This window comes from Haliaeetus albicilla, chromosome Z (assembly GCF_947461875.1).
Source record: "Haliaeetus albicilla chromosome Z, bHalAlb1.1, whole genome shotgun sequence".
In the NCBI taxonomy this organism is placed as follows: Eukaryota; Metazoa; Chordata; class Aves; order Accipitriformes; family Accipitridae; genus Haliaeetus; species Haliaeetus albicilla.
The window spans coordinates 10841747-10867355 of NC_091516.1; the positions used below are offsets into that span (position 1 = coordinate 10841747).

General features: G+C 36.6%; 2 protein-coding genes across 5 annotated transcripts; both read left to right on the forward strand.

Annotated features, from left to right (window-relative positions):
* Window positions 1-218: 218 nt before the first annotated feature.
* Window positions 219-24793, forward strand: TRAPPC13 (trafficking protein particle complex subunit 13). 4 transcript variants are annotated; one of them, XM_069776577.1, is made up of 13 exons: window positions 219-454; window positions 7117-7185; window positions 8051-8150; window positions 8743-8827; window positions 9500-9627; window positions 9766-9838; window positions 12938-12982; window positions 16458-16475; window positions 18674-18807; window positions 19937-20135; window positions 23228-23328; window positions 24224-24374; window positions 24469-24793. In XM_069776577.1, exons 1-13 carry the CDS (start codon window positions 409-411, stop codon window positions 24571-24573), a joined length of 1254 nt encoding a protein of 417 aa, XP_069632678.1. In that variant the 5' UTR covers window positions 219-408; the 3' UTR covers window positions 24574-24793. The 4 variants fall into 4 exon arrangements, with proteins under 4 accessions (XP_069632678.1, XP_069632679.1, XP_069632680.1 ...); XM_069776578.1 differs by having other exon boundaries at window positions 24227-24374; XM_069776579.1 differs by lacking the exon at window positions 16458-16475.
* Window positions 235-6124, forward strand: SHLD3 (shieldin complex subunit 3). The gene is made up of 2 exons (XM_069776582.1): window positions 235-454; window positions 2693-6124. The coding sequence occupies exon 2, from the start codon at window positions 2828-2830 to the stop codon at window positions 3575-3577; it is 750 nt and encodes a 249-aa protein (XP_069632683.1). The 5' UTR covers window positions 235-454; window positions 2693-2827; the 3' UTR covers window positions 3578-6124.
* Window positions 24794-25609: the final 816 nt, after the last annotated feature.

The following is a 25609-nucleotide window of genomic DNA, read 5'->3' on the forward strand; positions in this document are numbered from 1 at the left end:
CGGTCTGCGCCCGCCTCCTGTGACGCGCACCAGAGAACTACGGTTCCCATGGTGCCGCGCGGCACGGCGGCGCCCTGTGGCTCCTGGCGGACTACATATCCCAGCGTGCAAAGGAGGAGGCGGTGACTCCCCCCCCAACCCGAACGACCACGGGACACTCGTCCGCCCCGTCCGCCAGCGGGGGAGCGGGCGGCAGTGCGCTCTGGGGGCTGTAGTTTCGCCCGCCGTGCTGGTGCCGTGCCGTGACGGTGACGAGCTGCATCCTGGGAGAGCCGTTTCCGGGTTCGGCGGTATTTACCGCGCCCGGGCTCTACGCCCAGGTTCGCCTCGTCTCTCCTGACCGAGCCTTCTCCGCCCCCGGCAGCGTTTTGGCTCATCTGTCCTCCCGCAGGGGTGAAGGCTGGCGCCATGGACGTTAACCAGCCCAAGCAGGAGCACTTGCTGGCTCTGAAAGGTACCGACAGGGCGGCCCGCCGGTGCCCGCCCGCCCTCCCGGGCCGTTCGTGCCGCGGCAGCAGCGCGCTCCGCCGGGCCTGCTCCCTGGGGCCGGCCTGAGGGGCGAGGCGAGGCGGGCCGGGCCCGGGGGAGAGGCGGGGCGATGCGGCCGGGCCGGGTCGGGCCGGGCGTCGCGGTCGGGGCGTGGGGGGGAGCGGCGCGGGCTGCCGGTTGCGACGCGGTCGTGAAACAGCGTGTCCGTGCCGGAGGCTCGGCCGTTACTGCCCTCCGTTTCAGAAGAAGGCCGAGTAGGGAGCGGCCGGCGGCGGGGCGCCCGGCGGGGGGTGCCCGAGGGGCAGAAGAGGGTGGCGGGGGCGGGGGACGGGGACGACCCACGGGGCTGCTCGATGCGTTTGCGTTTTGCAGAAGGCTTTCAGCAGTTCGGAGCGAATACTGCTTTTAAATTTGCTTTCCGGTTCCCTGCTTGGCTGTCGTTTGGGTCTTTTGCCCCTGTAACCTCATGCTTAATGCGCAGCTACTGGGCTTACATCCTTGGTTCAGGAATCGCCAACAGCGAAAATAAAAACGTGTGTGTCTCTCGCATACCTTGTAGAATTAATACGGAAATCGAGAGAGCCCTGTAAAGAATTTGATTGTTTCTGCTAGTAGTTGGGTACCAGTAAGTCAGCAATTGAAACACTGAAAAGCCTGAATCTACTTTCACCTTATTTCAGTCAACAGACACAATATTTACTTTCCTTTTTTTCTAACCATGCTTGTTTATAAAACAAATGCTGCTAGTTAAGTAGGAGTAATAAATAGTTGGTTAAAATCTCAATTCTGCAAGCAATTCTAAATCAGTGAGGCTGCTCAGATGGATTAAGTAGTGCAGGTGTGTAGGTTATTTCAGAGCCCATCTTCTGCCTGTTTAGTAGTTTTACAGCACTCCTCAAGAGAGAGTTTTTAATGGGTTTGCATGTCACTGTAAAATCTGTTAACCATAATTCAGAGATCAACAAGCCCCTTTTCATATATGCGTACACACACACAAAATAAAGCCAAAACCCCTGAGAACATGAAATATCATCAGCTGACATTACAAATGCATTTTGATAGTAATTAATTCAAAGCAAAAAGCGTTATGATGGATCATTTTGCTTTTGTAAGAAACCAGTATAATCCTCGGGCTTGTATCGAATTCAGTGCAGTGTCCAGGCTGTAGTTTTCGCAAAAGAAGTGAGAAAGGTATCAGGGTTTGTTCGTGTTGTGACTATTTTAAACAAAATCTTGACAGTGTAATGATTAAGCAATTCTAGATTTTATTGACTAATATCATTGTATATTGCTGATCTCTGGCAGGGAGCCTGAAATGATTACAAACTTGTTAGGTGGGGAAAAACAGGAAAGGAAGAGAGTACATGTTATGTTATGTTTCATAGCGGTGTTTGCAGTTTTCCCACACACATGTTCCCTCCTCCACCTCCGCATTTAATATAATTTTTGCATGAAAGAAGGCAGCAATATATGAAAATGTATGAAAGTATAAAGTCTTTAAGGACTTAATGAGTCTTAGTTACTCTAAAAGCCTAAAAAATTAAGGAATTAGCAGGTCCTTCAGCTAAGGACTGAAAGGGTGGCTGCATGTGTTGCTCAGAAGCTCTGAGACTAAAACTAAATGTGTAGTTCTGATATGAAATGGAAGCAGACAACTTTAATTTGCCTATATCACTTCCCTTTTGACCTGTGACTTTAAAAACTGCTATATTGGTCAGTACTATTTCAGGAAGGGTTTTGGTAACACACGTGTTTTCTAGCTGCTTTATATGCCCTGCCTTAAAATGTTGAAGTGTAGGAGGAAAACACTTTATAAAAAAAAATAATAGGTTTGTCTGGTAAATTTGAGAAAATAGGAAGTAGTAATTTTTGTCTTTTAATATGCATCACAGCAGTATAGCAAGAAACAACAGTATAGCAAGAATAATGACGGATGGAAAGTATGAGGTGGTAACAGTAAAAGAGTACTCTTGGGAGGGGCAGTGTTGAGTAAACTGCGTGCATATGGATAATATGTAGGGTACCGAGGTTATGCTGGTAATGATGAAATACAGTTGCTAATGTTCAGCCTGGATAAAGTAGAATGTTCTGATATGTATCTCGCTTATTTTTTTACTATACATGTTGTTTTTCTGTAAAATATCCTAGCAATGTTTTTCTTAATATGGTAGTATCTTATTTTTTTATAATACTTCTGCTTTAGGTCCTGTTTTCCACTGATCTTTGCAGCACGGGTCAAGGAATTTCTTGTAAATAAGGTGTTTCAGTCTCGATTTGAGAATCCTAATCAAGAGACTGTTCCTTTTCTTAAGACTAACTGGATTCCTACTGTACAAGCATGGAAGTGGTCTTGCATTATCGACCACATCAGAGAGATCTGATAAAGCTGCAGAAATTTGCAGAAGCAGCAGTGAAGGAGTTTCCCATTCGTCAGTTACCACGATTTACACCCTGGTTTGCGAATGATTTGTACAGACTTCCCCTCAAACCAAAAAAGCTGCCACCTGTTATTTCTTGTGAGGAAGCAGAAGAATTGAAACAACTTTCTACACCTTCAGAATATGTTACAGGATCTCCTGATTATGACTGCACAAAAAATCTCCTTGAGTTTCAGTCTAATGTGAAACATGGGCGGACTTTAATCCAAGCTCAAACTGTTCAAACACCAATTAACTTGGAGAATCAAGGAGACCTACCACCTAATGGAAAGCAAAAATTGAAAAGGTCTTGGAGTGTCTCTCTCCCTAGCCCTAAGCTTAAAGAAAAGATTCTTCCTTTATCTCAAGAACTGCAAAATAATTTGGAAAGACTAAAACTGCATGTGTTTTATAGAGCAAAATGGACAATCGAACAGTCTATTTGTAATAATCAGAATTTGGAGGACATCTGGATAAAACTGAATAGACTCATCAAGCAGAATGAATTGCCATCTTGCAATGCTACTATCCAAAGATCTGTGGGACAGATATGGATTTTCTGTGATATATTATACTGTGAATATGTTAGAAATATTCTTAGGGAAAAGCTAAGCCTCACTGATAAAATGAATTTGCTTGTGCATAAATTTGGAATTATATTTAGTTTATAACTGTGAGATAGAGTTTCAGTATAAAATTGCTGTCTGAAGTACTAGAGTTTTTAAGCAGCTTAGAATATGTAAACAACTGATGAATTAATGAGCAGAATACTACTTAATATTACTTTGCTACAGTTTTTTAACTGTAATAAATATATTTATTTAACTTTGTTTTGCCAGGAGATTTATAAATGGTTCTATTAAGATTCGTAAGTTTCTGTTTGGCTTAGTACTGCATTTTGTAGCTTTTCTCTACCTTGGTGGTCTAAAGGAAAAAAATCAAAATAAAAATTCCAGACTATTATGCCAAGCTATGTCAGATAATAAAATGTATGCTTTCAATCAAGCAACATACATCCTTACTGTGCGTCTTTGAATTTAGGAGAAGGAAAAATATTTTTAAGTGAGTTGTTATAATTGCTGTAAGGATGTGTAACTATTTTTGAACTGAGGCTTTCAAGATCTGATTATTTTGTGAAAGTAGCGGGGGGAGGGGAGGGGTGGGGTGCTGTTTAATGAAAGCATAGCCCTCGCATGAAATACAAACTTACTTTCTATTGCGTGTATATGCTGTCTTAGTAATGTTATCCATATTTTCCTAGAAATACTCATGAAAGTTTCAGTGGAAGTTGTACACTGAAAAATAATGAACAACATAGCATTTGCTGGTTTATGACTTTGGTAATAAGATCTTTTTTTTTTTCCTGATGTTGCTGGTCTTCTGTCTCTAATTATATTGGGGAACAAGAAAGGACTAACTTCCAGCTACAGGTCAGGAAATTAAGAAATCGGACTTCTATCTGTAAACCTCTATTTGTTGTGATTATGGAAAGTAAAGGTCTCTGGGGACTTGAGTGCATTTTATGGTGATAAAAGGCTAAGTTCAGCATGACTTTTTGTCACCTGAAAGAATAAAGTGTTTCGAGGTCATGTTTCAAGGACATGACAAGGTCATTGTCCCTGCTCAATTCAGTGTTTGGAGGGTCAGTAGAGTGGTTCAGCTGGGATCAACATGACTGCAAAGGAATGTATTTCTAGGCGCCACTGCCAACTCCAGGTAATTTTGCTGTAGGTGGAGGTCAAGGTCTGTGGCATCTAGAAAAGGGGGAAAATAAGTGAATGTTATTTGTAGGTTGTTAGATTATCATTAACACTGATCAAATAAAGTGCACATAAGTGTAATAGAGATCCCTCTGTGTAAAAACTAAATAAAATCCCCTTGGAGTTTTACTTACATTTTTCTTTTGACATCCTTATATTGGAATAATTATATTTTATTATAGGCATTACATATCTTTTTGTAGTTTAAAATTAAGGATATTGCTCAGTTTGGATCATTGGCATTTATTTCTAAACTTTGGCTCAATGTTAAGGGGGTCTTATATTGACATTTTGGGTGTTTGTGACATTTAATATTAACACGTAGCAAAACTGATGTAAAATACTGTCTAGAGTAACTGAGGATCATTATTAGTTTTAAAGCTTATAAAGCCAAGTTATTTCACTGGAAATTATTTTTCTGAGCTTAACATAATAGTAACAAAGTTTCTTTGTGTGTCAGCATTTTTAAAGGTATAATGGAGTAGAATGCAGCGTGATTTAAGTTTTATTTAATGTTGTATTTTTTGTCTAGGATCTTAGAATAAAAGATGAGGGGTTGTCCTGCAAAGAAACAGTATTTTCTAATATTGAGTAGTCCTATTAAATAATCTACATATCATAATTTATTTGTTTCTGACTTTGTTCCATGATCTATTTATTTATTTATTGTCCTAAATGTGACTAAACTCGATCTGTAACTATTCCTTCAGAAACAGTCAGCAAGTACTAGTTTATATGGGCTTACTGTAGATTTGAATAAAATTAGGTAACCACCAATAATATAGTCCCACTATATTTAATATAGCAACAAAAGAGCTAAACAAACACCTTACTAAACAGAAGAGATGGGTATTGCTGTTCAGTGGTAGCTGTCAGCTTTCTGTTTCTTTGGGTTGGCTTGTATGTGGATAATGATACATATGCTGCTAGCTGCGAGCATCTCAGCTGGATAACTGCCATGTAGCAAAAAGTGAATGCCACGTTTGGTTTCTCTACAGAATTATTCAATCTTGGGTAGCACCAATGTACAAGCTGAAATCCAGACTTTCATTTCGAAATGTTCCAGAAATGCTTAGTTCATATGCATGTATAATTTAGTATTTATCTTCTTCATTTTCAGTGTTGAATCTGGTTCTCCATTTACCCTGTTTCATATATTTTGGGGCTTTTTATTTACCTCGTGGTTCTAAGCCTTCATATTTTTCAACTTTTCACCATAACAAAGAGAATGTATTACCTTTTTTACGTGAAAACTGAGATTTGTTTGTGTCGATACTAACTTGCATAGGTCTGCTGTATTGTAGTATAAGTTCTTGTGAACTAATACAGCCCACTGCACCCAAACGTATATGAAATATTTGAGTATTTTACACAACTGTAAATAGTGAATGCTGACCAGACATGTAAGATGTACAAAAGTACAATAAAGATAAAACCACAGTACGTGTGTCAGTGCAAGGATGTTGATTAACTTGTTGCAGTCAAGAGAAATCCTTTCACTTTTATTTTTCAGTTTTCAGAAATTAGATGGTTTTATGTTTTTTAAGCTTCAAACAAAAACAAATCAGTGATTTTTACGTATTCTGTCTAACACCTAAGGTTACAAACGCTCAACTTTGTTTCAGGTGAATGCTTTCATAAGAAGCTATTTGCAAGATTAGGGCCATTGGCTTATATGAATAGGGAGCAATTCTTTTAAGAAGCAACATCTTAAATCTGTAATACAAATAAAAATCATGTAATTCTGAGTATTCTGAGTTAAAATAGCCTTTGAAAATACCACTTTCTTTAATAGCAAGATCTCAATTATGTTGATTTTGTCAGTATCAATAAAACAGGTTTTTTCTAAGTGCGTTCCTGAGGTTTTTATGATGGTTCTGCTGGTTTGAGTTTAAAGTTCATGACTAAAAGAAAAAGCAGTTGTATAAATAATGTAGGCTTTAGACTTGTAACTCTATCTTGCATATGTTTGGGAGATTAGGGTGTAAATGCAATTCCTTATAGCCTGGAGTTGGACTGAAAGGGTCTGTACTAGTCATCATGTCCTGTTCTAGAGCAACCAGGATCACAGAACAGGCATTTAGCCTAGAAGAGTCCACAAAAAATCAAACTGGTATACTTTTCCTGAAGTCCAGAAAGCACTTAACCCTGTAACAGCTATAAGACCATTAGCCTGTAAGATTGAAAGCAGTAGATGTTAGTGCACGAAGGGAATAAAGCAAGAGGGAGCAATGGCGTCACCAGTGCTCTTGGATCTCAGAGTAGCAGGAAGTTTTTTATATTCAAAAAGGCCAGGTGATCCAAAAAGGTGTAACCCTTCTTCAGGCTAAGATTGGTGGTTGTGGGTTTTTTTGGTGAAAGGAGAGCAAGACAAAATCATACTTCTAAAAAAAATAAATTAAAAAAATACTTGTTTCATTGACCTATGGTCTATTTTCTGATTTTTGCAGTGATGAGGCTAACCAAACCTACTTTGTTCACTAATGTTCTGGTGACTTGTGAAGAAAGAGATTTGCCAGGTATGTTGTTTTCTACTGACTGATTATTATGTGTGTATTAACAGGTTTAAGCAATGTGAGCACCTGAGACTTAGATGTCAGAGGAGTCTTACAACCTCCCATAGATGGTAATCTGAAGCAGCAATATATTTTATGTTTGGTAATGTCTATAGGAAAATACAAAGGTGCACTCTACAACTCTTGACCTACAGCTTTGAAAGCTTGGTGATGATATTGCAAGCATGTGACCTCAGTGTCTGAGCAATTAACATACAAGGTGGAAGGCAGTTGTGAGAGAGAAATGTGTAATTGTAAAAAGTTTGGCATTACTGTCATCTTTATCTGGAAAAAATGCCCTGGTAATTAGAACCAACACATGAATGTTCTGGGGAAAATTATTTTGCAAGAATCACTGCTTTTGATTTGTGTTATGCTTGGGGTACAGTCATAAATTGGAAATGCTTGGGTTGTTCCCCAGTAATAGTTGCAGTCTATAAGTCAATTATAAGAAAGAGGCGAAGGAAAGACTCAGGGAAACAGGATCGTGTGCAAATACAAAACAAGCAAGGAAAGAAAGTAAGTGGGGTTTATGAGCTCTGTTATGTAACGTGCTTTACTCAGCCAGAATTTCTCTTAAAGTTTAATGTTAATTTGAGCAATGCCTTTGGGATTGTATACTGAATGGTTTATTGGACACAAGTGCATGGAAGTAAGTTATAATTTATAGGCAGGCCTATAGATATATATTTCATCTCTAACAAGTTGGTTGTAAAATGAGTATGGCTAAAATAAAGTACATCTAAATAAGTGATTGTCATAACTTATATGTAGACTAAGCTTTAGACTTAGCAAATATTTAGATACTAGCAATTTGATATTTCTACAGGTAGTCTATTTAACCAACTCATGAAAGATGATCCTTCTACTGTAAAGGGAGCAGAAACTTTGATGCTAGGAGAAATGCTGACTTTGCCTCAAAATTTTGGGTAAGAATGAATTATTGTAACTGTAACATGCAAGGTTTGGGATTCATTTAGCAATAATGTGTTTATTACTTTTCTTTCTTTTTGAATATCATTGTTATGCGATGAGATATTCAATCATCTTAAAAATAATCTGTGGCTTGATTTATAATGTGACATAATATGTAATTGTCTGCTGCCTGATGTTTCTTGACTGTAGCCTGACTTTAAATGTAGTAAGAATTGAAAGTCGAAAGAAATTTGCCCCTGAATTTCTAATGTAATGCACTACTATAAATAACATCTTGTACTAACAGAGTTTGCTACAGTGATTTTTGTGGGTACTGTAAGCTATCTTCTTACTCTTCTCGGATTATCTCGAAAAAAATTCTGATTTTTGTTCTCTTTTGAAGTTGTTTGTTTTAGAAGGATGACATTTAGAAGTATGAGTGTGAACATACCAAAGTAGTTCTAGGATATGATCTGGCAAGCGTGTGTGTGTGCATGTGTGTATATATATATATATATTTTAACTAGAACTTAAAGGAGTTTCAGTGAAGTGATCTGTTTGGGTGTTTTTAAGTAACTGTTACTAAATATTTTTTTTTAAACACAGAAATATATTTCTGGGAGAGACGTTTTCCAGTTACATTAGTGTACACAATGATAGTAATCAAGTTGTCAAGGACATACTGGTGAAGGTATGTGAAGATAAATCTACTTACTGGATTTATGAAAAAAAAAAAAAAATTACGTTGAGTATGTTTTCTGACAATACCTTGCATGTTTGGAAATCAGAAACAGTAAGACATAAAAATAGAAATTATGATAAAAATATTTAAAGACTAAAATGAAAAACTAAGATTGTATTAAAAAAAAAAAGATATGTTATAAAGCTTCTCTGGAGAACTGGTGTAGCAAAACCTCCACAGCTAAGAAATTGGAGTTACATTTGCTTACTTGCACTTTCAGTGAGGTCATCAAAGCAAGTCTCTGTAAAGCATGCATTGACTTGTATTCTGCTTATATTTCAAGTAAGTTCTTCTCTAGTGCATTGTTTTTTTGTGTCTTCTGCTGAACAAATAATACATTGAGAATAGAAATTTTGGAAGTAATTGTGGAACTCAATGTGTAAAGTAAACAGATATTTTATAAGCTGCATGTTAAAGGCTTGGACCGTGTATATTTTAGAACTTGTCTTTAGCTTTGACAAGTATCTCATCATCTTAACATACCTTGGTTATATTATATGTATAAAAGCATGTAGGGTGCAAAATGCTTAGTGAAACCTAGTACTTTGTAACATAAGTTATTTTTCTTTAGATTGCTTTAAGCAGCTGCAGTTCTAACCAATGCTTTGTTTTTGTCCCCAGGCTGATCTTCAGACAAGTTCTCAGCGCTTGAACCTTTCAGCTTCTAGTGCAGCAGTGGCAGAACTTAAGCCTGACTGTTGCATTGATGATGTGATCCATCATGAAGTAAAGGAGATAGGAACACACATGTAAGGTTTTAAATTTTTCTATGATAAAATGAGCTTAAATGAAACTGCAGCACATGCATGCTATTCTGTTGCTGCTTTGATATAGGCACAAAATCTAAAGTACTTCAAAGTTATTTTTCAAAACATTGTTTCTTTCAGCTTAGTTTGTGCAGTAAGTTACACTACGCAGACAGGAGAGAAGATGTACTTCAGAAAGTTCTTCAAATTTCAGGTATTGCATGAAGTATTCTACTTTTAATAATTGGATGAATCTGGAAAACCTGTTTTAAAACATTTGATACTTCAAAAGCACTTTTACGTACTAAAAATCTGTTTGACTTTTGAAAGTGAATTGATAAAAACTGTCACTTGAAACTTCACATGAACCGATGGTTTCTAATTACCATGCAGTTAAACATTTCAGAAATAATAAATATTACATCTTGTAATTTTTATTCACTTATTGAGAAAGAAAAACCTGCTTTATAAAAAAAAAACCCTTTTTAGCAGCCAGCTTTATGATTATGATTATTTTTAAACAGAACAAGTATTTTTCTGGCACATCTAACCTTGGAGTTTAGATTGTAAATTTCTGATTTTTCTTTTAGTGTGTGTAACCTTTTTTAAAATTGGATCTTAGTGGTTTGTTTTTTAAAGGAAACTAAGCAAAGCAGTCTGATGTGTTACATCTGACTAAGCAAAGCAGTCTGATGTGTTACATCTGACTAATACTCAGGAGTAACTGATAGAGTTGAAACGTTTTGTTCCACTGCACAAACTTCAAGACTTGAGAATAACTGAGGAAGGCAGGAAATTACTATTATCTGTAGACTGATTCTGGCAGGAAAGAGTCTATCTGAGCTGTGTATTTAATGGATGTTTATTTTTTAGAGAAATATGCTGCAACTTGGATAATTGTGGGCTCTTTCCTATAGCCTGGAGGATTAGATGACATGCTTTACTGAATACATTTTTAGATACTTTCAGAGTGTCTGGCAATACTGGAGCATCAAATAATACTGGAGACCTGTATCTTTTCCAAGTTGCAGGTGATTTCATTTTGCTCTTTTCTAGTACTTTCTCTATATACTTCAGAAAAGAGCATTTCAGTCTTTAGAAGGCTAAATTGCTATGCGCTACAGACAAAGAACACCCGAGTGCTGTTAGTAGTTGTGGGCCTTGAAATGGCAGGTATTCATTAGTCAAAGGTGTTTCCACCAATCCTAGGGAAAATCATTCCATGTCAATGTTCATTTTATGTGCTCCTCTGAACCAGAAACTCTGCAGTGTTTCTTCATATTCATTGAAGCTGATTTTCATCTTTCTGTGTTTTGTCTTGTTCTCCTTGTGAAACTGTTTTCCTTTCAGTTTCTCCATTCTTCATGCCCCAGGAGTTCAGTATTCTGTCCCTCAGTCCCCTCTAGGCTTTCACTGATCACTAACATATGTGTGTGCAGACTTCCACTTGTCATCATCTCTCCCTTCCCTACCCTTGTTCTTGCCAGAGCCTTGTTCAAGATGTTGATTGGTCTCCTTTAGATTTGATATGGAAACTTATTTGTGCACATTTTTAAGGGGTCTACATGCATATTGTAATTTCTATGTTTTTTAACTGAATCCAGCACAGCAACTTTAATGTCAAAATAGCTAAGGCCAGCATCTGTCAAATTTGAAGCTCTTCCTTCAAAGAAGAAAGTGCAAGAGCTTCTCAAAAAGTATATATACACTTTAACACCATAAATATTCTGTGATTCATTATGAGAAAAACACTGAGCAATTTTGGCTGTTTTTTTTTTTAATTTAACATGGAGACACCAGCTAGAAAATCTGAGAATGAAACAAAAATATTACGGAAAACTGAACAATGTCTTTATGATGGGAATTAATGGCTGCTAGTGACTGAGGTGCCACCAGCTATTTTGTAACAAAAAAACCCAACCCAAACCAAAACATTTTCTTTGACAGATCCTCAACTTTTTCAGTTATGTTTTCTAGGATCTTTTAAGCTGAACTGGTGTTACAGTTGGTTTTAAATAGCTTCATTTGCAACCATTATACGTAGTTTAATACTGATCAATAGTGCCTTTTTGTTCCAAAGTTTTCTCTTGAGTAATTAACACCATTATGTTTATATGGAGAAGGAATGATTCTTTCTAGAGTCTGGTTGTTGTTTGGTTCGGGGGGGGGTTGTGAATGTCACTAATTATCTGATTTTTACTGGAATGAATGGAAAGAGAAAGAAAACATCAGCATTTAGGGAAATTAAGAAGCTTACTGAAACAAAATATTTGGTGGAAAAAAACCACTCAGCCAACAAACACCTAAATGAAATTTCAATATTTTTTTTTCTGACTAGAGAGAGAGTTATTATTTGAAAGATTTTAACATTATGCCTGTTATAATGTGAAAATCTGGGAAGACTACTTAATCTTGAATTCTTCAGGGCTAAAAAAAATTGTTCACAGCTTGGAACTTTAGGGGTCTCTTAGGATGCAGTATACTTACATGTAAAGAAACGAAAAGTTTCCCTATGTAAAGGGAAATAAATGTCTTCAGCAAGATAATTTAAATCTGTTTCCATACAAGTATAATAGAAGATTATTTCTTTCAGTTATGTCAGTGTATATCCATTTCATATTGGAATGTGTTAACTGAAGTGGCTTTACGCACAAATTGAAGCACTTAAGAACCACAACTTTATTATCACCTTTTATATCATTGAATTGTTTTCCTTTGCTGCTTTAATCTCATGTGATTAAAATGATGTATTGGCTTTTTTATTTTTTGTAACAGTTGCATTTTCAAGAAGGAAGTGAAGCCTAGTAATGGTTTGTGCTTAAGCTAATCACGTGAATAGTTATCCATTTAATTTATTTTTAGAGGAGCCCTCAGCAACTTTTGTTTGCTGCAGAACACTGAAGGACTTGTGAATATTACATGGTTCTTGCTCACTCTTGAAAGCAAGTGCAGACCACTTCAGGATACAAGATGGATGTAATGTTATTTTACAGACATAGATCTACTTAGTGCACTGCATTTGTCTGGTTTCATAAGAGGCCAGTGCTTGGGTGGAGAAGTGTTTGTTTTCAATTGGAGAAAATTGCTTAGTAGCAAAGCAGTCAACTGTGCAAATAAGAAGCCGAGAGTATGTACTCTAAGTTGTGAGGTTTTAGCTGAGTTGATTGTATCAGATATTCCATTATGCACCTGTTCTATGTAAGATCAAAAAGAAAAATAACACTTTAGTGAATATCTTAGTACTTATCAACAGTTTATGCTGAAGCTGTCTGAGAAACCAGTTGTCAATCTGTCTTTTTTCCATTTCATTCAGGTTCTTAAGCCACTAGATGTGAAAACCAAATTCTACAATGCTGAGGTGAGAGCTGTGTGTATTTGGGTTTGTTTTGGTGTGCTGGGTTTATTACTTTGTTAGGTGGTTAGATTAAATTCAAAGAGCTTCTTAAGTACATCTTTCTGAGAAAGATGATCAGTTCTAAAGGGAAAAAAAAGGTGGCGGGTTTTTATAATTTATTTTAAAAATAAATATACTGTTGATGAAGGTGGGAAAGAGATGGTAACTAAGGCAGACATGTCAGGACCTTAATGCAATTGACTGACAACTTTGCATATTTTCCATTTTCCCATGAACTCAAATACTTTCAGTTATTGCTCATATATTTAGGCTGATAGAGTACTTACTGTAAGGGAGATTAATTGTTCACAAAGCAGATAATAATTTACCAGATTGGGGAAATTTAAATTTAGATTATTGAACAGAGTGGTCATATTGACATTGAGGAAATTTAAATTTATGACCGCTCTGTTGAATAATTTAACTTTTAGGTTTGTGGCAGTTATACACAGTGCTTCAGAACTAAATTATCTTATACATGCCTTGTATATTTATTTGGACGTACTTAGGCATCTATCTTTCGCTATTTATGGGAAGAATTTTAGCTGAAGGTGACAGATAGTGGAAACTCTTACAAATTACATACAGCATTCTTTTTATTTGTAGACATTTCCTGTGGGTATATGTATTATACAGGCCTGTTGTAGGGTATAAACTTCCACAATATCTCATTACATAGGAAGTTAGGACATGTTTCCATCATTATCACTGACCTGCTTTGTGATAGTGAGCAAGTAGCTTAATTTTGTGAGCATTGTATTCTCTATTGTTTGTACTAAGTTCAGGCTGATACTTGCAAACTACTTTGAGAGCTTCCATTATGAGTATTAATCTTTTTCCATAACCCCTGAAATATGGTCAACTATTACACTGCTAGTCATTTGGTTGAAAACCTTCATTAGTATTCTTAAACAGTTTGAAGCAGTTTAAAAGAGAGTGAAGTTGGAGGTGGTTTATATTGCAGTGAATAGTAGACGGGAGAAAAAGACTAAAGTCTCAGTGAGGGGAGAAGAAAATATAGGGAATTTTGGCAATTAGAAAAATAACTTGTCTTAAGCTAAGTAGAGAGTATTTTGCTCTCCTGTTTGTTCATAACTAAGTGGATATATGTGCTATGAATTTGCATGTAGAAAAGCAGAGAGTCTCCAAGTCTATTGTTCTAATTATTTACCTCCATCATAGTCACACCTGGGGTTCATCATGCAAGATTATAGCTATAGAGGTGTGGAAGGTATATTTCTTTCCCTTCCTGACAGTATCAATAGAGAAAAGAGAAGGGAGAAATAACAGATAACAGTTTCTGCTCTACAAATGAGGATTCCAGATGCAAAGATCTGTTTTGTTCAGAGTTGTGCAAGAAAGTTTCCATAAAGATTTCTCTCTGCTGTGAATGAATAGCATGTAAATTGTGAGACATTTAATATATAGCATGTAATTTATTTAGAGGGTGGCTAAGTCAAGGCATAGGTCGTAAGTGATTTAAGTAGCACAGTACAGAGGAAAAGAGGAAAAACATTTTCCTAAAAATATATTGGTACATGTATCTAGGCCACAGGCTTCAATTCTTAGGTTGACCAGGTGTAAGATACCTGAGTAGGACCAGAATGTAAGCACATAGCACTGGTCAAGTGCTTTATAGAACTGGTGTTATCTGTAAATGGGAATGTCTGGAAATGTCTCCTTCTGTGATTTAAGAACAAAAATAATCCTAAAAAAACAGGTAATTCCTCTGGGAACAAAATAAACCTCTGTTTTGTGCATGGGTTATGTTATTGTTTCAGATAGAAAATATGTGGTAGGGGAAAGATACAGAGACAGCAAAATTTATCTATACTTCACATGTAAATTTTGTGTTGTGCTGAAACACTTCATAATGAATGGGAATAAATACCTCTTTGAGATAAATTCTGGGCAAACTTTTGACATAGGTTTGACATTCTTTTCTTACAAAATGTTTTACTGACTGGCCTTGATATGGGACTTAAAAAACTCCATTCTCAATTAGCCACCATTTCCTCATGACAAAGGTCTATGAAAAGCTCTGGTGTCTGAGCTGGTATCTGTGTTTTCTTGGTTTTGGTTCCCCACCCCTGTAAAGGTTTTAAAAGGCTGCTTTGATGCCTTTTGTTCTTCCTGTTCAGGAATTTATGCAACTCCTACTACCATAGTATCCATACAATTGATTGGAAAAAAAAATTTTTTTTCAAAATATTTTGGATGATATTAACTGACCAATTTTCATTTGCCTAGCAGACTGATATAGTACCATTCATATTTCATTTCTGAAAGTATAGAAAGTGCTGCTATGTGTTGTGACCACAGAAGTCAAAATTAAAAAAAAAACAACTAGAAATAAGCCTTTGGTTAGATGTTGTATGTGATACTACATTGCTGTCAAACCACCAAGACCTTCATAAAGAATATTAAGGACAGTTATCCTTGAGAGCAGAGGAGAGAAAAAAAAAGTGTCAGTTATTAGTTAACTAAAGGTCCTCAAAGGTTAACTAACCAGTTGAACTGTTACCATTAGTATTACAGATGTGATGCTATCTATTCATGAAGTCTGTCACTAAAATTATTTTCTACTAGAAATTTTAATCCAGAATTTCATTTTTTTCCAAGACAAGGAATGACGCTGAAACTTAATTTTCTTGCTTGTTGCTCATATTGCAGTAGCATCCAAATCAAGTTGATCACTGAAATTTGTGCATAGAACGCATGCCCTGTCGCCCTAACCTGCTGCAATCCTGAGAGTGAATTACCTGCCCCAGTCTATAGAAAGTCTCTCACTGACTTTGGTGTGCCTTGGAAAAGGCTCTGGAAAAGGTTCTGTTCCTGCAAACATGCATAGGGACACGAATAAGCAGGCACTTAAGAAAATGAAGTTTGCAATTAAAGTTGGGTTTTTGGAATGATGGAGATTCAAAAAAGAAGTTTTCCTGATCATGTTGTGCCAAATTTTGTTATAAGCTGCAGTATTGTAGCTTTGCTAGAACACATTACCACATTATCTTTATTTTGAGATGTGGATACTTCATATGTAAAATGACAAGGACTGTTTTTCCATTTCATATACAACCCATTGCATGGATTTAAATTCAGGACAAACTTTAAAGCTGCTCAAAAACTCACTCTCTTTTTTGGGTCAGTTTGTTCTATCATATCTTACCTGTGACTAGTGTGCCTTAGGCTCTCCTTTGGATTGGTTCTGAAGCAAAGCTAGTAAACCATGTAACCATACTAGCTATAACTTATTAGAAATGTAGTTGTCATCTTTGTTTGCATCCATTTTTATTTACGTTTCTGTCTTACTAATGCTATCTTGTTTAGATGGTGCAAAAAAAATGCAGAAATGCATTTTGTTTGAAAGTTAGCCTCCTTTTTCTTTAACATTTAACCCTAATTTCTCTAATGTGTTCTTTTTTTATTTTCCCATTAGAGTGACCTCAGTTCTGTGGTAATTTTTATTTATTTTTTTATAAATATATATGCTTTTTAATTGCCTATCTGTCTCTGTGCTTGTTGTTGACATTCTTTTAAAAACATAATGGAAAAGCAATGTTTGTTCTGCATATCATGAACTGATGTTTTCTCATCTTTAAATGTGCAGCTAATCATTTAAATGGTTAGCTCTTTCTTTAATACCCATTGTTGAAACTAAAAGTTGATTATTACAGACTGTTGCTTGTGGGGGTCCTCCTATAAAATACCTCACCAAAATGTGATGAGACAAATTATTTGAAAATGGGAGTTAATCCCTTCTAAAATATTCCTGCTTATGACCCATAGAAAAGTAGGTCTTACTACAGCACTGCTTGTGTAAGCTGTGACGGAACTTTTCATGTCTGGTTGGTGGAGACAGTGGGTTTGAGGAGAGAGCAGCAGTTGGATGTTCTTCCTTCCTTTTGCTAGCTGGAACTGCACTTTCCAACTTTAAACTGCATGTAACAGTTGATGAGTTAGTATGATACTTCTGCAGTCTGATTTCACTTTAAGGTGTGCCTTGTGTTAAAATAAACTGCATTCTTCTGAAGTATTTAAGGGGGTTTTGGTTTTTTTTAAACCATGTGATATTAAACCAACTTAGGAATAACACAAATCTAATTTGCTTTTTCATTATGCTGCTTGTTTTTTCCTTTTCCTTTCAAATTAGCTTTTTCTAAATTTCTGCCTATGGTTGCTGCATTGAAAACAACTAAAACTTGGGTAAATGGACACTTTGAGCAATGGATTTATGGGATATAAACAGTATCAATTTAAGTGACAGGTAGTGGTAGTAGTAATGATTACTGAGAGCCATGTTTTAGTTGGGGTTATTTCCAGCTGCTCCTGCAAGTGTGAGGTCTGTCCATAACCCATGGAGCTTGCACAGTTTTCATTACTCTATATATGCTATCATCTGGTTTGTGTTTAACATGTGTTTATAAGGCACAACAAATAGTTCCAGTACCATTCTGTATTCCTCCTTCTAATGCAATGCCTTTTGAGACTAAAAATATTCTGATTATTTTGTCCTACTTTTATTTAGTAATTTACAAGCGGGATTCCATTTGTATAATGAAGTAACTTATTTACACTGATTAAAAAGAAACTGTAGTCTTCCTTCCACCTTCCCCATAAAAATACTTTTTTTTTAATTTATCATAGCTAAATACCTAAAGTGCTTCATACTGAATTTATAGAATAGAATGTTTCAGTTGGAAGGGACCTACAATGATCTAGTCCAACTGCCTGAATCAGTAACTCTCTTGTAAATGCAGATTTGGTACCCCTTCCCCCCCTTTTTTTTAATTGGCACTTCTTTGGTTTTGTTTTTCAGTTCTCCAGGGGCTCATATCTCTAATAGACTGAGCCTTCTGTAATTATTCTATCCTGAGATTTTAGAGCTGCAAAGTGACTTCACTGGTCTGCAGTTCCATAGAAGTGAGGCAAAACCACCTCTAGTTCCATGTTTTTTCAGCTTCTAAAGCTTAACAGTCTGTAGCTTTCATTCCTGTGCTAGAATTGGTCTCTATATAACATCTTCAGGCATTAGCTTCATTTAACAGATAAGTCTTATAGGATGTTTTGAAGGTAGAGGACCAGTTAAACTGTTGGATGCATACAATATTAGTAACCATTGGCATGATGAAGCTGAGTAAGGGAGGAGGCTGGTTTTGGCTTTTAGCTGGTGCATCAATGTTTCAGAATAATAATAAAACTTCAGAGCATGTACCTGAACTATTTTACTTCAGTTAAAGAAAAACACACACTTATTTTATTTTTTTTTAATACAGCTTGATGCGCTAGCAATCTGGCATGGCATGTCATTGTGCACTGCAATTCCTTACCATTTATTCTATTTTTTCTTTTTTAATAATTTGGTTTAAAACTTGAGTTGATATTGAGTTGATGAAAGTCTTGGGAAGTGGTGCATTACAAGTAAGCAATAGCTAGAACATAGCAAAATTATCCCACATCCATTGTTTGGCAAAACACCTGTTGACTAACACTTTTGCTCCTATTGTTACTGGGATTAAGGTTTTTTCTTGCATTAATTAATTTGATTTGCAGGCATGAACTAAACACATGTGACTTTTTTTTAACAATAGGACTGTCTACTCTTTAATAACACTAATCATGTTTTCTTGAACTTTCACTTTTGCTTTTTTCCAGACAGATGAAGTGTTTCTGGAAGCTCAGATTCAGAATATCACCACCTCTCCAATGTTTATGGAGAAGGTGTCTTTAGAGCCATCTATGATGTACAATGTTGCAGAACTGAACACAGTTGACACAGCAGGGAAAAGGTATGTTCAGATTCAGGATATTTGACTTTGAAACTCTTTGTATTATGACTCCAGGATGTATAAGCATTACAGTTAGTGAGTTGCCTGTAACAGGATTGTACTTCTTTGCTTGATTAAAAATATCAAATTCCTGTTATGTATTCAGCTGGAAAAGCTGTTGCAGTTTTCTTTTTATAGAAACTATTCTTAAAACTTTGTAATCCTACCTAGTAGAGAAATCCCCAGTTTAATCCTCAAATAATTTATAACATGGATGACATGGTAACATGAAAACATACCACTTCTTCAGTATCTTCTACGTAAAATTTAGCCCACATCTGGTTCTGACTTGATCTGAGTATACATATAGCTTTACAGCACCCATCTGACTTGTCCTTGCTTCTTCCTAGCAGACTGGTAACTGTTTTCAGTTGTTCTAATCAACATCTAGCAAGGCAGCAGTCAAGGTGAATCAGTGGAATGCCCTTATAAGATCTTAAAATGTAAAAATTTTCATGCTGAAATAAATGAAATGTCACTTAGTGTCAATTATTAAAACACCAAATACCAGAAGAATTGTCTACTGTGTTCAGGAAACTGTTGTGGATACAAAAGCTTGTGATATCTGGGTAAAAGTTAACTTTGGCTGTTTGTGCTTTGCAGTTGCTTGGGTTTTTGGAGGTGATGTTTGGGTGCTTCTGCAGTGGGGGCTAAAGTGAAAATTCTCTTCTTGCCTGTTGAAGGTTTTACCTGCAGTGTAGTGGAGCATTGTTCTGACAAAGTGTTTGCATCTGCTGTAATGGTTCTTGTTGAGAACAGGAATCTTAGGCTCATGACACTGAGATTTACTGGGAGGGAACCAAGTAGCAGAAGTAAAATTACCAGCGTTGTTGTTTAAATGCTAAGATGCCAGATAATAAATTATAATGTAGCAAAGGGGATTTCCACCTCGGTTCTGTCTTGCTCAGATTGGTCCTTGATGCTACATAAATTCTAGAATTGTTTTCTGCTGTGAAAAAAATACTCTGTGTTTTGCCATGAATAAAATACATACACATGGTAAGACTGGTGAGGAATGGCAAAAAAGGTTGGGTTCTTAAGTTGTCTTAAAAATGTTTAAATTAATGCCAAATGTTTTTTTTTCTTTCAGTGAGTCTACTTTTGGCTCAAGGACTTATTTACAACCTATGGATACACGTCAGTATTTATACTGCCTGAAACCAAAGCAAGAATTTGCAGAGAAAGCTGGAATAATAAAAGGTGTAACAGTGATTGGTAAACTAGACATTGTATGGAAAACTAATCTGGGTGAACGAGGAAGGCTGCAAACTAGCCAGCTCCAAAGAATGGTAAGTTTAACTTAAGCATCAGTTTAACTTAGCATCCATTTTTAAGGCAACTCGTTGAACAATTTAATAATGACTTGAAGGAAAAGTTCAAGCTGCTTACTTTCTGGACCTCATTCTGAATTCACGTGATTGTATACATATTTGAGAAGGCTATTTAATACATTTGGTCAGTGAAGTGTGGAAAAACACTATTCTGAGGGACTCTAGCTGAACAAAAGCATTATTGTTCCTTTTGGTCATGTGAATAGGAACACTTTTTGTGTTCTCAAGGATTTGTTTTCTGGCACATAACATGCCTCTTTGTTTTTCACAGCACTGAACAACATAACTTAATGGATTGTGCACTTGAATTGCCAGAATCAAGCAACCTATGTAGCAAAATACATTGGTTAGAATAAAATTAACTGAAAAGCACTGACAAAAAACTCCTTTAAGTATGCCAGCTGTTGACACAGAAGTCTGCTCCCTAATTCATACAGACTTTTTAGCTTCGAGTAACAATTTTTATGTATAGGATAATACTATTTTATCTTTCATGTCCACAGTTTTGATTGAACCTGTTCTATTCTGGTTGATTTAGAAATTGTTCATGAACTTTAAGTTGTAATTATTAGCTTGCTTAAGTCAGCTGCACAGCCTGTCTATGCTAATGCCTAAACCTGGCTTGCATATTTTGAATTGAGGCTGGTGTAATACGGGAGAAAAGTAAAAAAGCTTTGACAATTGAATCTTAATCTGAGTTTGCAAAGCTTGTAATTGGGTTTCCACCTCTGTTTCTCCCCCTACCCCCATCTTTTAGTAAATAAAGCAATTCTGTAGGGAAATCACATTGACTTGAAACTAGGCAAGCAAACTTGGATCCTGGAAATTCACAGCTAAATCACTAAAACTTGTTTTTAATTGAGGTGTTAAGTATCTCTGTAGTCCCATCAAATTAGAAAACGCCCTTTTTTCTAAACTTCCTCCTGTTACTTGGAAACTTGTTGCTTGTTTTTTAACTAATAAACTGTCTCATTTTCAACTGACCTTTCCTATCATTTCTCTTTAAAGACAGGGGTTTTTTTTCCCTTCCCTAAATCAGTATTCTCTCACTCTACATCCCTCCTTGTTGAACCTTTGAGAATTGCACTTCAAACACAGTGGTGATTAACACACCTCCACACCCTAGGATTAGTTTTAGTCATCCATCATTCTTTTGTGCTAGTGATTAACAGAGAAACCTGAGCTGTTCTGTGTACTTTGAGCAACATCTGTCTGGAAAAGCAGCAAATAGCTTTTGGTTTGGGTTCCCTCCCCCCTACCCTGCTGCCTGCTTTGAGTTGCAGTGCAGCTCTCTCTTTTCTTCTCCTCATCTTTTAAATGCTATTGGATTATTTCATGTCTAGGCTCCTTTCACATTCCATCATTTTCCTCTTAATCCAATTACTAGCCCTATAACTGTTGTTTCTCCCACAGGCCCAGAATTTACCTGTACTGTGCCCCTCTGTCACTGTTTTGGTTCAGATCAGGAGTGCACTTTTGAAACAAGTATACTGGATCACCCCCATGTACTGTAATTTGGTTTTTTTTGTGGAGTGATCTTGGAATTCACAACTACATTCTTTCGGGGTGACATTAAACCAGACAGATGCATGTCCACAGTATGCAGGGGTGCTCTACCTGCTGATGGGCATTCAATCTGGGACTAGACTACAACCAGTCCAAAGTTAAAGACCACTATTCTTGAGTAGCATAGGCAAGGAGTTGTCTAGTTGATTACATACTCTGAGCAATTATATTTTTTGGATGAAAACTATGTTCTTTCCTTCTGGTGTTACTGTAAGGCCTTTACCTCTAGCCATCAGTTCTTGCAGGTATCTCATTGTTAAGGCCAACAGGCATGTACTGGTTTAGGCCTTCTCATCTCCTCTGATCCTGTCTTGATTTAGTCAATTGCTGCTAGGTTTATTCTACAAAATACTGCCTTTTTTTTTTCCCCTTAAGATACCTCTCTTAAAAGGAGTATAATATTATGGCAAACTACCTGTTGTTTAGGAAACTGGTATAATTTTTCCAGTAGATCCCTTTCTGTCACCTAGGACAGCTGAAAATGTGTGCCTTTTTCCAGTGCTGGATAATTACTTCTCTTTCTTGAAGGGTTCCAAACTTATGTTGCTCAACTGGTCTGAAGTGTCTATTGGGTTGAGATCCCTTTGCTTATTCTAATGTCCGATTTAATATGCTTTCCAAAATGTTATCTGTCTTTAGTCTGTAATGAACTGTATATGACTAAAGTCTGTTCCCAACCTGTCAGTCACTGGCTTTCTGGACCTCATCAGGAATATCTTTTAATCAAGCTGTAAATGTAACTTTTACTACAGCATCCATTTATCAGCAGAATTGGAACATGTGTGACAACTAAGCCTTATCAGGCAGGACAAATTTTTCCCTTTTTTTCCTTACGTTCTATCACTTGTGGGGATTGAAAATCTAAAGCTTTTTATCTGCAGGTTGCCACCCTGAATCAGCCCTGATTAGCAGTAACTAGGATATCTATCATAGGTTTGTTAGTAGATCATATGAAATGCATTTGTCTCTTGACAGAATTGGATAGTTGACAAGTGTTCGTATCATGCGCCTTTCTGACTGGTGGCAATTAATTATTTTGGCAGAGGCTTGGAGGACTGAAATGGCAAGGAGAATGATCAAGCTCTTATTTCTTAGTATGTGGAATAGTGGTGGGTTTATGCAGGAAAACTATACTTATGTTGTCCATAGTATATCTGTCATCTGCCTAACAGAGAGGTCTTAGAATAAAGCTGATCTTCTTGGGAACTGTACATGCATATTCAAACTTTAAGGATATGAACTACCTGAAAAACTTAGTAATAAAGATCATCCTTGTCTAATGAATTGTTAAACCTATCAAGAAAGGTGGTCATCGGTAGTGGATGGAGCATGGCTGTGATTTGGGTACAAATCAAAAGCATGAAGCATCAATCTTTATTCAAATTCCCCTTATTCCAACCTTGCTGCAGTAAGTAAAACTTGAGTAGTAGAAACTTCAACTTTACTATCCAACATCTGAGAATATGTATTCTTTACCTTCTCAGGCTCCTGGTTATGGCGATGTAAGGCTTTCTTTGGAGACAATACCAGACACCGTAAATTTGGAAGAACCATTTGACATTACATGTAAAATAACAAATTGCAGGTAATGATGTCATGTGATTCTTGTGCTTTTTCCTGAGTGGGTAAGTTGTGGCCGTCTTTGTTTCATTTTTCAATACTTTCTCCTGAAACAACTCAAACCTGGTCTTCATTATGAGTTGTAGCAACATGAATCTACCTGAAATGCATTTTTTACAATAATTTAAAAAAAACCTGAAGAAATAAAAAAAACCCCCTTCCACTGTGATCTGTTAATACTATTTGAACTAGGAGGTTGTCAAAAATCTGTAGTGGAATTCTATGGAACTGGCTGCAATATCACTTAAGATTGCACCCCATCCTTATATCACTAATTACTTCTTAGTTAATCTAATAACAAAATGAGTGTGTATATAGGATTTTAACTACAATTAATTTTATCAGAATAAATGATGCCATTTGTATCCAGTCTGATTATACCGCTAGTTCTGCACCACTGCAAGAATGCCTGCTAAACATTGTCACTGTAGTCTTCCATACATCTTTATCCATGTTTTGACTTGATTTGTGTTTACACTAGGGTCTACCGTAGCCCTTTATAAAAGGGTTGCAAGGGTGACATTTAAATAAAGTAATTCTATTTAGAAGTTGAAGCCAGGGACTAAAGCATTTGGTCTGGATATACTTCTCATGAAAATCTTGTACTCCATCCAAAATCTGAGCAGTATTATGTTATCCGGTATTGCTAAACCCATGACAGGATGCTCCTGTTGGACAAAGCTATATGTAACTGAATTACTGCACATCAGAGTAAATTTTGCTTGCTGCCTTGTAATTATTTATAAATGCTTGATTAACAGTAACCTGAATAATAAAGTAATCAAGCTTTTACATGTCTGCAGTCCTTGAATGCTTAAAAAAAGCCCACAGGTTTATTCTTGTTTTTCAATTTCTTCTAGCAGTGAAAGGACTATGGATCTTGTTTTAGAAATGTGCAATACCAATTCCATCCACTGGTGTGGAGTTTCAGGAAGACAACTTGGAAAGCTGCACCCAAGTTCATCCCTCCATCTTGCACTTACATTGTTGTCTTCAGTGCAGGGACTGCAAGTAAGTCTTTAGAGTATACTTTTGTTATAAAACAGGTGTTTTACAAGCTTATTAATTCTTTCTAATAACTTTTATAAATGTTTTCCCTTTCTAGAGTGTCTCTGGCTTAAGACTTACGGACACGTTTTTGAAGAGAACATATGAGTACGATGATATTGCGCAAGTCTGTGTAGTTTCTTCAGAATTCAAACAAAGCTGAAGAAAAAATTCTGTGGTTTTGCTGGGCTTTTTTTTGATCAACTTCTTGATGTTTTTGCACCTGAATCATGTTAAAATGTGTACAAACAAAACCAAATCCCTATATGTCTATAAATGTAACTATGCTTATTTAATTCCTCTGAGCATTTTTTGAATGTTTAAAATCTTCTGAAAACGTGCATATACATTTTGTCTACTGAAAATAAAGCCTTTGAAAGAAATGTAGCTCTAGCAAATCATATTACATCAACATCACTTTAGGGCATTTTGATTTTAATTATTTTTGTAAATATTTAAACATTTTAAAAATTGTGGTTCTGACAAAACTGCTTCAGTTTGAAGGAACTGTTGTTTTACAGACAAGTTCCTGGAATCCAACCGCCTAAAAGAAATACATTGGGGTACCTGGCATTGCAGTGTATTTGCATGGTACTTGCATAGCCATAAGAACTAGAGCCTTGTAAAGGCATGAGGTGAGACAGTGCAGCTGGCACTGTTGAGGTGCTAGCAGCTAGAAAGTGGAGTATAAGCCAAAAAATGTGCTCACTCTTTGGAAAGGGGTAGTACAGCAAAGCTGTCCCAATTATCTGCACTCTTGTGCAGAGTTGTGCATCTGTGCAATACAGGCCATGCTCTGAACAGGCATGTTACTTTCCAATTAGTAGGGAACTGAAAACTAAAATAGCAGAACTCAGGCATTTTTTTATTATTAAACTGAGGTGGTGCAAACTGTTTTCCTATCCCAGAGGCATTTAAGTAGATTTTTAGGGAAATGAGGAGAAAACCCCTGCCTGGCTGCTCTATATCATGTCCTCCAAAGCATATGCAGGAAGAAATTCAGGACTTGGTTAAGCACTGAAATGTACTTCTCTCTAGCTTTGTTTTGACAAAAGATGGAAATATTTTTGACTGAAATATCTAAGGTCACCCAAAGGTAGCCATTTAATACAGAAAATAGTGACTGGCTTTCCTAGTTTAACACTAGTTAAACTAGGGTTAAAGATTCTACTCAGTGGCTTGTCATATTTCTTAGCTAC

Coding starts and splice junctions, on each gene's coding strand:
- TRAPPC13 (XM_069776577.1), top strand. CDS start 409: ATGGACGTTAACCAGCCCAAGCAGGAGCACTTGCTGGCTCTGAAAG. Junction 455..7,116: donor GCACTTGCTGGCTCTGAAAG/GTACCGACAGGG, acceptor TGATTTTTGCAG/TGATGAGGCTAACCAAACCT. Junction 9,628..9,765: donor AAGGAGATAGGAACACACAT/GTAAGGTTTTAA, acceptor TGTTTCTTTCAG/CTTAGTTTGTGCAGTAAGTT.
- SHLD3 (XM_069776582.1), top strand. CDS start 2,828: ATGGAAGTGGTCTTGCATTATCGACCACATCAGAGAGATCTGATAAAG.